Source organism: Apteryx mantelli, chromosome 18, assembly GCF_036417845.1.
Source record: "Apteryx mantelli isolate bAptMan1 chromosome 18, bAptMan1.hap1, whole genome shotgun sequence".
NCBI lineage: Eukaryota > Metazoa > Chordata > Aves > Apterygiformes > Apterygidae > Apteryx > Apteryx mantelli.
In genome coordinates, this window is record NC_089995.1 from 2,285,503 (window position 1) to 2,298,137 (window position 12,635).

Below are 12,635 nucleotides of genomic sequence, written 5' to 3' on the forward strand. Positions count from 1 at the left end.
CGTGGACAGTATTATTGAATGTGTGTTTTCCGCTCTGCAGTTTTCAGACTCCGAGTGTGCCAAGAAGGCCTTGGAACAACTCAATGGATTTGAGCTGGCTGGTAGACCAATGAAAGTTGGACATGTAACTGAGCGCACTGATGCTTCCAGTGCTAGTTCATTTTTGGACAGTGATGAGTTGGAACGGACTGGAATTGACTTGGGAACAACTGGTCGCCTTCAGTTGATGGCAAGACTTGCAGAGGGTATGTATGGTGCTAAACAGGAAAAGCATGAATATAAGGAAGTTTGCAAAATTTGGATTAATGTGCCACACAGAATATTATGCTAAATGCATTTTTAAGATTTTAACAACAATAAGATTACTCACACTTCTGTTCTTGGGTTCCTAACTGAGTGAAGAATGCTTGCTACAAAGTATATTCATGTTTTCTGCTTTAGGTACTGGTTTGCAGATTCCCCCAGCTGCACAGCAGGCTCTGCAGATGAGTGGATCTTTGGCATTTGGAGCTGTGGCAGGTAAGAAATGATGACCTGTTTATTTTTCCAAAATAGCTTGTCATGCTTTATAACTTTGAGATAAGAAGTACTAAACTGCATTTGGTGGTCTAAAGTGGGAACGTAGATACTACAGCATGTTTTACAAGTTGCAGAACTCTGCAAATCCATGAGTAACTAAGCAGTGATGATATATGTCAGCTTTGAATGGATGTGATTCACTTTGCATTATTTTTGGCAAATCTGTTGTAGTTCACTTAATTCATCCCAGGCCTTCACCTCTGTATCTTTACTATTCCTGATACTAGTGGGGACTTTCAGGTTCTACTGCAGTGTAATTGTTGACTGTTAAAAATAGCAGGCTGATAATTGGAAGGGAATTTACCCTCTGCAGAGTCCCTTCTGAAAAACTGGAGCTGTACCAGGGCCAAGAAGGTTAGTGGGACTTTACGGAGGACACAGCAACTAATCCCATATTACACGAGTACTTACTGCCTTACATTTGCAATAGTGTTAGGTTTGCATGGTATATGCCCTGGCCAGGAAGAATAGCGTATGTCAGTGAATTTGTGTGTTACTTGGGGGTTGGCTGTCGTTTGCATGCTCTGCAAATGGGCATTTTGTAAGTTTTATTGAGATTTTTCTGAGAGACTGAGGATATGATTGCTGCAGCTGCTAGTTCATAGCTGAACGTAAGCAACAAACTGTTCAAAGCTAGGCAATTAGTGTAACCTCCCACAGGAGCTTGCGTGGGAATTTAGAGTGGGATTTTTCTATTTTTTTTGCTAACTCAAGAACAAAGGGAAATTGTGGTAGCAGTAGAAAAGACTTGAAGAGTGTCACAAACAAGTAGATGCTGGAAAGTGTATTCTTTGCTGATTTCATGATACATCTTGCATACATTGTTTCTGTCTTCCAGCAGAGTTTGTGACAGAAGTGATTCAGACTTATACACATGAATCATATTTCTGAAGCTCAAGTGCAGCATTGATAAGAGCATGTGCATTAAACTGTAGACAATTGCTAAAAAAAACCCCAAAAAACCATAATAGCATGTATCTCTAGAAAGAAACTTATGGAAGAAAAAGGGAACTGGCTAGGGAAATAAAGGGTGGGTTGAAGAGCAAGTTTTTGTGTTGGAGAAGAAATAGATTAAAAAAAAAAAAAGGCAAGAAAGAAAAGAGGAGCAAGTCCAGAGTGAGAGGAATGAAAAACAACACTAAAATGAGATCACCTTTAATGTAGGTGACAGTGGTGTGACAGTCTGGTTTGGGTACAGGTGTAGTCAGAAAAGAGAGAAATATTAAAAAAACAAACAAAAAACCCCCAGCAATCTTCTTCCCTCTCTCCATATTCCAAACAAGCCAAAGAAATCCAAACCCCCAAATCGGAAACCTGACCAAAAAGGTCCATGAGACCTTTTAACTGTTAAGATAGCACATGAATTGATAAGACAGTGTAGCTGCAGAGGAGCAAATGATAAGGCTTAATGCAGGTTTTTTTGAAGGATGTGCATGTTTAGCAATTGTAGAAATAAAGGTGGTAGGAGTAGCATTATTTATCCCACTCATACTGTACAAAAGAAATCATGGAGACGTACAATTTAAGTAAGTTGAGAAAAAGATAAGACTTTTTACTACCATAGAGTCATGAGCTATCCCCAAAGTGAGATTTGGTTATGGATTAAAGATCTCTTTACTCTTATTAGAGAAAATTACTACCAGGAATTATGTCATTATGGGAGACTTTAACTTCCCTGATACAGATTGGAGAAGAATTGCTAGTAATAATGGTGGGGCCCAGATATTCCTGGATGTGGTATCCGACAAATTTCTTCATCAAACACTCACTGACTCATCAAGAGGGGATGCTATTTTAAACTCATTTTGGTAAGTAATGAAGATGTTATGGATGAGAACAGAAATTACCATTGACTGAGTGATCATGAGTTGCTCAAGTTTAAATGGAAGGATAAACAAAAACAGGTCTGTAACTAAGGCTTTTGATTTCAAAAGTGATGGGTGAGGAAATATAGAAGTAAAGTCACCTGGTCTTCAGCTCCAAGTTGCTATGCTGTATTGGATCTGTATTCCACAGAAAGAAGAAACAGTGCAGTAGCAATGGGCTCCCCACCTCACTGGGTGATTAACTACCTCAGAAACAACAACAAAAAAGGAATAAGCAGGGAGCCTGTGAAGAATGGGGGGGGGGGGGAACAGACTGATAATAAAAATAGTATTTTTAGTCTAGGAAATAGGTAAAACAGGAATTGCCAAGAATCAGATCTAGTTAGACCTTCTAAGAGATGTGAAAGCATAGATAAAGAGAACAAAAAGGAAGTAGGTCTGATGTTGAAATGAAAAATTACTCTGGATGCTTCAGAAGACCTTCATTGCTTCGTTTTTTTCATGGGGACACTGGTGATGGCAAAGTTTGGAATTTGAGGAATGTAAGATGCAGTATGGATTAAAAAGAAAATGATTCACAAGTAAGGTAGAAGCAAAACTTCAAATAAGAACTGAATGTCCTCAGTACAGAGGAGTAAGAAAACTCAGTGAGAGAATAGGCACATGAACTACAAGGTCTCATATCAAATATTGTCAAAAAATACTTTGAGTCTATGACATACTATAAAACCGGGACATCTTATTTCTAAATTACCTATGTGTAAAAAGGAAAGAGGAAGAAAATTAATCTGACCAATTTTTAGGCCTTGTTACTCTGACTTCACGTCTGTGCAAGTGTTTAGTATGACTTTCGAAGGAGAAGATAAAGACAAAAATGATTAAAATATAGCATGCTTTTCCCCAGGAGCTGCTTGTAAGGGCTAACGTTTGTTGAAAACCAGCTTCCCTAGGCGGAGGAGCTGTAGTAGAACGCTTCTCTCTGAACTTCTGATATATGTCACTTGGAAAGCTTTAAGCTGGAGGAGTGGCTAGTTCGAGAAGTGTAAAATAAGTGGGAAGCTGGCTCAGTGAAAGAGGGCTGGGATTCTTTTCAACTGAAAATTGAAAAACTTTGAGAATGTTGATTTCAAAGTTCAGTTTTAGGAATGATCTTGTTTAATATTAGTATGAATAACAGTGGCAAAAACACTGGGAGTGAGGTGATTAAACAAACAGTGCCTTATCACTAAGGGGTGCATGGGGCATCATGCATTTTTGGTCTTTCTGGGATTTAAAACAAATGGCAGGTTTTGCCTGGGACCTCAGCAGTGGAAAATGACCATGAAGAGGGAAAATACATTATCAGTATCAGAAAAATCAGTATCAGAATCGGTATCAGAAAATATTTGATCAGTGAATGAGTATGAACTGTCAGTGTGAAAAGGCAACTGCAGAGGAACTGTGTTCCTAGAGGTAGCATATGTGAGCATCTGAGACCTCACCTACAAATCAGTGAACCGTTCTGGTCACCCGTGTTCAAGATGAGTTGAATTAAATTAAAATAGTGAAGCTGCTGAGGTGAGCAGGAGAAAAAAGAATTAATCTTGTGGGAAACCTCAGAACTTGAAATTTATTCCTATGGAGAAAATTCTAGCAGGAAAAATAATTGAAGCTAACAGAGTTACAGCTATGTCCTACTTGTTCTCTAGGTAAATACTAACTGAAAATCAGAAACTTGAAATAACCATGAGGGTATAGAACAATATTCTAACCTGAGCGGTGGGACAAAACATTCCTTACTTTTCAGAAGGAGTTCTGTGTGTTTATGAAAAAGATCATGTTATAGTATGCCTGCAATAGCGAGAACAGGTGTTACCATCCAGGACCTCTATTCCAGTCTGTTCTGTTGTGAATAATTAAAATACAAATACAAAATCTGGGAAATATTTGGCTTTTGTTTGAAGCTTCCTGTGCTTCAAAACATACACTCAGTTTCAGTTTCTTTAAAGACACAAAATGGTTTGATAGATATTTCTGTATTTCTGCTTTACACTAATAAGCCTGTGCTTTTCACTCAAGCTGAACTTGTGACTCTTACAGATCATATATACAAAACATGCTGAAAAAGTAACTTTGAGCTTAACAGGATGGATGTAGTAATTTTAGTTTCCGTATGCTGGTTAAAACTGCATGTAGGAAAAAAGTTCTATAAAAGTTGATAGCAAAGTGATTTTTGACTAAATTTAAAAATGAGTGGAGAAAACATTCTTCAATCAGGAACAAGGGGAAAATTCAACTAATTTGTGAAGAAAGAAATTGGATGGCATATGTTTCAGAGGTAGTAAGTAATTAACCTTTGAAACTTGCTGCCACAAGATATTGTAATTGATCTTCTGTTTGGAACAGACTTGACTCTGAGCTCTGGGCCAAAATTGATTAGCTGGTTAGTCTATGCAGATTTGCTATGTTTGGGTGCAGGTGGCCAGGAGGATTGAGCTGTACAGCTAAAGGATGGCTGATATTTGGTGGGTTTAGCTGTAAATGATGTGTGCAATTGTGTCAGAATTGCAGAGGGAGAAGTTTTCATCCTCATCTAAGTAGAGTTATTTAGGAGATGTGACGTTTGATTTAAGAACATTCATTTGTTTAAAAACAATAAAAAAATTGGGTAGTAACTAATTTAGTAATTAGTTATAGATTCACCCAAATCCATGTGGATCCCATGGGTTTCTGGAGAGAACACAACCTAGGACAGTCCTCCCCATCATGGGATTTCTCACTCTGTGGAGTTGAGGATTCCTCCCTGTTCAGAGCCAGGTGAGAAACTCACTGAATTCAGGCACTTCTTGTTATAGCTCAGCCTTCAGAGCTTGCTCCTTCCATCTCTTATTTTTCATGGTATGTGTTGTTCTATGGAAGTCATTTGGAAGGTGCTTGAGCAAGGCTTGTCTTCAGGGCTGTCACTCTTTAATACTTAGAGCAAAAAACTTATCTCCTGCTGGTCTTTCAGTGTTTTGGGGGAGGGTCTATAAAAAGGAAAAAAAAAAAGTGTAAATTTGACTGATCTTCAGGTATTTTGGAGTAAGCTTTTTCAAAGAGCCCAACCTCATTGCTTTCTAAATTGGTGAATAGTGAATAAGATGATAATTAATTTTAATCTGCCAACTCCTTGTGTTTGTGCGAATTAAAAATTTTGAACATGAAGGAAGAGGTTTATGTTTACACTTCTTGCAGCCTGAAGTTTTCTGTTGCTGATGTAAAGATGTTAAGTGTAGGGTTTGAGTCGTATCCTTGGTAACGACTGGCCAGTCTGCATTTGTCTGTTCCCGCTTCTATAAATTGGGACAGCTACATGTTATTAAACAAGTAATTAGTTTTTATTTGGCAAATCAAATGTTTTGAGCACTTGAAAATATTTTAAACACTGAAGTAATTTGTCATTGCAACATATATATGCAAAGATAACAGCTGAAATATTATCTTGTTCAATTAAGATGAAACTTGAAAGCCTGTGTTGCAGAATTGTTAATTTGGACAACTCTGCTTTCTTAAGTTTAATGCCTGTAAGAATTGCCTTATTTGTTTTCTTATGGAACAAAATACATCTCAAATACACAGGCATGTATTAAACTAACTTATTAAACTAAAGGAGATGATCATATCTCCTTTTCCTTTTAAAGTATTATTTCTCTTTGAAATGTGCTTACCTTTGTGGTTATCGAATATCCCTCAAGTGCAGAATGCTCTAGGTGATCAAATGAAAATAGTGAAACTTTTTACCTCTAGAGAGGAACAGTGGGAATGGGTTAAGGTGCTTGGACAAGCTCATGCCCCAAAAGTACAAACTAAAAATCTGGATGGCAGGTAAATATGCAGTAATACGGGCAAGCATACTAATTGACTTCTGGTATATTTTTCTTTAGATTTGCAAACAAGGCTCTCTCAGCAGAATGAAGGTAAGTAGAAAATGATAGAGCTTGTCACCAGTAGATAACATATAAGACTTTATGTTGCAGTTGTCTAGAAGTGAAATACTGCTGATGCAGAGTCTGTCCAGAGCCTGAGAAACGGTATCCTGTTGGTCTCTGTAGGAATTATATTGATTACTGAATGAAAATAACTGAATATGTGTGAAACACTTGGCCTTTTTGTTTGTAGCTATTCCTAAATGTTGGACTAAGATGTGGCCTGGGAATGTTACATAGATAATATGTGTGTGTGTGTTGTGGAGATTTTTCTAAATCTGTGTTAGAGGTAAATAGAGATCATTTGAGAACCAAGAGTTTGGGATTCTGCCCCTGGATTAGGCATGATCTTGCTCTGACTGGGCAGCCCTTAATGTCTTAAGTATGTAGAGAGAAGGTGGCTGTTATTTTAGCTAAGATTGACAGAAGTTAACATCTTATTGAAAGGGCAGCCTACAGGAGAGTGCTCATCTTAAATAAGATGCACTGTGATGATTAGAAACAATAGATAGTGACTAATATTTCATAGTTAATAGCAAAGAGTATAGACCTATTTTGGAGTTAAAATGTTTCTCTCTTTAATTGTCAGAAACACTCCCTACATTAGCCATCTGTTTTTTCCTTAGAAATGCATATATCTGAAGGATAATTAAATGTGCTCAAAAAACATTTTGAGAGTTCTGAAAAATGCCTGTCACTCTTCCAGTAAAGTCAGATGAGGTGGTCTCACTCTATCCTGCACTGCCATGTGACTTGCACGCTGGAGTATATGTCCAAAAAAAACCCTCAAAAAAACAACAACAAAACAAAAAAACTTCTGTTGTAGGTCATGTCTAGTTACAAATTTTACTTTCCTGCCTTCAATTTTCTGTCTAGTTAGGACTGTTCCTATTACTGCTGAATGTTAGGATTTTAAAGAACAAATGGAAAGATCCACATCTAAATTGAACTGCATATAGAAGATTCTTAAGTTTGTCATTGTTTTTTCTCCTCTAAACAGTTCTGGCTGCAGCTGCTTCTGTACCACCACTTGCAACACAGTGCTTCCAGCTTTCCAATATGTTTAATCCTCAAACGTAAGTGATTAATCATTGTTTCTGTTTGGCATTTGCTGATGACTTTAACATGGGAGAAACTAATCAGAATGTAGACTTTTTTTGCTGGGTTGTGGGGTGGATTTTGTTCTGATTATTCATATTTCCACCTCTGTTGTGTTCCTCCCCCTATAGTGAAGAAGAAGCTGGCTGGGATACAGAAATTAAAGATGATGTGATTGAGGAATGTAACAAACATGGAGGAGTTATCCACATCTATGTAGACAAAAATTCAGCTCAGGTATGCCTGGTTCCAGGGAGACGTCGAGCATGATCAAGAGGGTTTTTTTGTTTTTTTGCCTTGTACTGTATGGAAGGAGCATTACAATACTTTTTTTTTCTTTTCTGAAGTGAATTTAGACTTCTTGAAGTTACTTTGCAGTTTTTGCAGGATGAAGGTGGTCCCCTCCTGTTTTGAGTCATTTTGTGTAACTCATTTGTAGATGTGAGAGCAGTTCTTCGGTGCTGCAGTCTGTTCCTACAGATTTACAGAGCTAGAGTTAATATGGAAATGCAGGCTAGAGAACATGAATTTCTTTATTTCTGGCCTTTGGCTTTTCCCCTAAGGTGTGTCTTTCTCACAAGCCAGAGATTTCTAGTTTCCTTAGTTTTCACACAAAGCAGATTTTAGCACAAAGAACACACTGCTCCAGCAGACAAGATCCACAGTAAGTGCTGTGCCTAATCCTGTTCTCCGAAACAGTTGTCTTCCCTGGTCATGTTACAGATGAGTCCTCCATCTTGCAGTGGGCAGTTAGAGTGCCTGGAATTATAATGGGGAGGAAAAAGTGGTGCTATTGATACAGACTCAACTACAAAGTATTACTAATGCTGGTGATTAATACTGTTTAAGTGAGGGACTCTCAAATGCCTGCATCTTGAAAAGGCTAATCCATTTTTCTTCTATGTTCACTTTGTTTACACAATCTCCAGGCTCCTTACTACTTTTCCTGTACTTCAGCTCTTAGAATGGTCCATAAAGAGGTTTGACCTTCTTGAACCCCTTTTACATAGAATTCTTAGCCTAAACTGAAGTACAGCAGTCGTGCTTTAACCTTCAGAGTCTAATTTTTTTACCATCAGAACCTTGAAGCATCCTGTTCTGCTCCGCAGTGAAAGGCTGAAATCTGCCTTACTGTCTGTATCAGTATTGTTTAGGGAGAAAACGGGGTTGTTCTGCCCTGCTAGCACACCTGACAGTCATCGAACTGGCTTTTCATTGTGCTGCTTGTACAAAAGACTCTGTCACCTGGGATCCTTTCGCATGGATTGCTGGGATTTTAAATTAGAGGTGATCTGATAACTCGCTCACAATCTTTCCTAGCATTTTCTAATGGGACAGAGTATTCCTATCCATTGATGGGTCCCCTGGATAGACAGACACGTCTCGAAGCATTTCCCCTTAATTGGGTCTACAATAAATAAGGATGCAGACTAGGTGGTGTGTGAAAATCCCCTTTACCTGAAAGGGATGTCAAGATGGCAGAATTGATGGGGAATACAAGGTCATATGCAAAAGCAAACTGAAGCAGAAAGCTGTACTACCTGCGGTGTTTACAACTGAAAAACTTAGTTCAGTAATGACTCAGTTGCTGGACAAATGATGGAAGAAGTTGATAGTCTGTCAGAATTTTAGAAACCAGTTTATTACATTAGGCTTAAGTGTTAAGCCTGGTGTTTGTTTTGTCAGTCTGCACAGAATGGATTCATGCTTGAAATCCTTCTTTGAGTTCCTGTGGCATTCCTATTCAAAGTATACTTCTACTCTTTTTGAAGGAGTGGTGTTTTTCAGTGGGTATCTGAATGGTTAGCACTAACCTGGATTCCTGACCTAAAATCAAAGATTCACGTTCCCTGAAAGGCATGTACTGAGTTTCGTTTCAGGATCATAGGGACTGTCTCAGCCCTTCTGACAAGCACTTAGCAAAACCAAAACTTTCTTGTTTCAAGTCTTTTCTATCTGCAGACTTTAAGTAGTTGACATAATGAAAGTGAATAGGTCATCCCATGCGGCTGTGGTTTTGGGCAGGGAGGAGAGAAGGTAGGTGGAGGGAGGGTTTGTCTGTCTCTTTGTATCCGATTCTGTTCTTTTGGTCCAAAACATACCTTAATGTTTTTCAGAGGAATTCCTTTAGTACATCAAGATCGCTGTTATGTTGGACCATTAGGCTCATGGAGATAGAAACTTTCCCATAACATATTGGCCCATTACTAACTTGGGAAGAAAAAAAAGAGAAGTTGGTATCTGTTGACAGATGTAAAAACAAAGAAAAAGACAAACAAAAAAACTCCAGCCCTCAACATTCAGTTCCATGTGCTCAGATTCTACATGGTAAATCTGGTTCATCTTACCAAATGGATTTAAAAGAAGGAATTGCAGCTACCATATAATGAATGAGCCTGCTGTCTGTTATGTGAAATCCATTTTGTCATGGTAATGCAGAGATCACCCAGATACAAAATACCTCTTAATTTAAATGTGTGTGTGTGTGCATATATATATGTACACATACACATTTTTTTATATACATATAATTTTTTTTAACATAAGTTTTCACTGTGCTGTTTTCTGTTTTCCGGGCTGAGTTTCTAGTCACTGTACCTTTCAGTTCATCTACTTCATCTCCCACCTTTTGGGGCTCTTTTCCAGACAGCCAGACTTACCAGGCTAAGTGCTCTCAGTAATCACTAGTGAAGGTTTAGTTTAGTGTGGATGAGGAGATTGCAGCCCTGACACTGCGTAGTCGGAATGATAGATCATCTCTTGCACCACAACTGTTCACAGTGTGGTGTTTTAAGGATAATGAAGGCTTTTGTTGCTGTGCATCTTTTAAAGGTTTAAGCAGCTTGGATGCCCATACAGGGGAGACTTAAGAACAGAACTTTGCATATTAACTGCTTACTGCCTTAAACATCGGATTTCTGTTGCCTTGCTGTGGTCTGCTGGAGCTTTTAATCTCAGGTCCCCCCGTCCCCTCCCCCAAAGGAATGAATTAGATCGCAGTGGGAAAAGTTAGTACCAGCTGGAGCAAGCTGCTAAGGAGTACACTGGATTCTGTTTCTTAATATTTTCTTTTCTCTGTAAAATAATCTCTGCTTCAGCTAGAATTTAATCTAGTTCAAGAATTATTAGTTGTATGCAGATTGCCACAAAAATACATATACATCCCTGTGTATTCCCTGTGACCCCTGTATGTTCTGCAGTTGTTGAATTTGAGTATTGTATTACTTCAGATTAGACTGGACTAGTGCTTAGTTTGCAGATAGAAAACTTCAGGCATCTTTAACAAAGATAAGATTAGACTGTCATTCACATGATGTATCTAAGGCTGTTCTTGCCTTATTGTGATTTTTTTTTTTCCCCCTTTTCCTTCATCTCAACCCTTACTTAGGTAAAAATAGATGCTGAAGCTCATGTAGGAGAAACTACAGTAGCCGCCTCACTTGAGCATCCTTTCTGTCTCTCAATGGGGACTGGGAGGGCTTAGCCCCTTTGAAAAGCAGCCTCTGACCTTAGATACCTAGTTAAGCACTTATGGTTAGCTGTTGATGGCTTATAAAACTTGATGGCAAGCCTGCAGTGGAGGTAGTCAAACTCTTTGTGCTTTTTCTAAATGATATGCGAATTTTGTAATTAGGAGATATTAGATGACCCTTCAAACAGCATGACAAGCAAATATGCAGTCCATTACTTTTTGCTGCTTTCAGATTGAGCTTACATTTGGTCTATTTTGGAAAATCCTACTTTGGAAGGTGCTTCATGTTAAATAAGTTTTAGAGTATGGTAATGCATGTCTGTTTAAAACAAGCAAACAAACAAATAAAACAAAAAAACCCCCCAAAAACCTCTATATCCAGTACTTCAGTTTTTCTCATGCTCACTCTGCAGTATCAGTTGATACCAGCAGGAACAGAGTGAAGCAAGTTTGCTTCCATCAAAACCACATGATGGGGATATCTGAATAGGATAAGCAATAGGTGGAAATCGTCAGACTTCTAATAGACTCTAACACTTCTGTATTACAGGGCAATGTGTATGTCAAATGTCCTTCAATTGCTGCTGCCATTGCAGCTGTAAATGCATTGCATGGGAGGTGGTTTGCAGGTGAGTGGATTTCATGCAGAGACCTGCATTTATTATTAATTACAGAATTGAATGGATACTGACTACTTTTAATCTTTTGATTAGGTAAAATGATTACAGCAGCCTATGTACCTCTTCCAACATACCATAGCCTTTTTCCGGATTCTATGACTGCAACCCAACTACTGGTTCCTGTTCGACGATGAAGATGGATTTAGTCAGTTTTGTACATAGTTATTTTTTGGAGGAAGATTGAGTTATCTTTTATTTAGATAAAACTAAAGGAAAGGATTTAATGTCATTTTTGTGTACACTTCCTGCTACCTTTAAAAATAAAATGAAGTAAGCAGAAATGCAGTGTGTTCATTCTCCCTGACTAGCATTTCCACTGTATACAAAGCTGTTGACTTCTTGTTCTGCCTTGTAATTCTTGTACATTTACTAAGGTGATCTGTAGGAAATGAGAAGTAGCTCATAGAAAACAAATTCTCTGTAAAAGGCAGATGGGACATAATGACATTTTTAATGTTTCACAAGCCTTTCTTTTAATGCAGCAATTACATTTTACATTTCACTAAATGTAGGTGATCTGCTAAAGGTTAATATCGGAGATAGACTTTATGAATGGACATATTTAGTGTTTTGTATAAATGGAAAACTCAAAAGGCTACTGAAAGCTGATTCTGGTCAGCCACTCAGCTTGCTTTGTGCTGAATAATTGGTAAAAATAGAAGGATTGAAGGGTTTTATTTCTTGATGGTAACTTTTGATTAATGTATCTGTAAAAGTTTCTTTGTAAATACTGTGTGAGGTGTGTCTAAGTTTCCAAACAAAACTCTCTCTGCATTTCCAGATAAGTTTCTATGTATGCAGTGTGGCACAGTTGAAGGATTTCAGCCAAGTCTGAAAATGGGCAGGAAATACAGAAACATGTTTTGTTCTGGTTGCATATAATCTTTGCTCTTTTTAAGCTCTGTGAGCTCTGAAATATATTTTTGGGTTACTTCAGTGTGTTTGACAAGACAGCTTGATATTTCTATCAAACAAAGACTTTCATATTGCAACAATCTTTGTAAGAACCACTCAAATAAAATTCTCTTAAAAAGGC

General features: G+C 38.0%; 1 protein-coding gene across 6 annotated transcripts in view; it reads left to right on the forward strand.

Annotated features, from left to right (window-relative positions):
• Positions 1–12,635, forward strand: part of RBM39 (RNA binding motif protein 39) — a 33,538-nt gene extending 20,903 nt beyond the window's left edge. For 2 of the 6 annotated variants that reach the window (XM_013961574.2, XM_013961578.2), the window contains 7 exons: positions 41–245; positions 442–519; positions 6,308–6,340; positions 7,350–7,425; positions 7,579–7,684; positions 11,470–11,548; positions 11,633–12,635. In XM_013961574.2, coding sequence (XP_013817028.1) covers positions 41–245; positions 442–519; positions 6,308–6,340; positions 7,350–7,425; positions 7,579–7,684; positions 11,470–11,548; positions 11,633–11,733 — 678 coding nt within the window. In that variant the 3' untranslated portion in view covers positions 11,734–12,635. Of the gene's footprint in view, positions 1–40; positions 246–441; positions 520–892; positions 2,188–2,263; positions 2,388–5,075; positions 5,202–6,307; positions 6,341–7,349; positions 7,431–7,578; positions 7,685–11,469; positions 11,549–11,632 lie in introns of those variants that run through there. The other 4 variants (XM_067307580.1, XM_013961575.2, XM_013961576.2 and 1 more) reach the window with 4 other exon arrangements.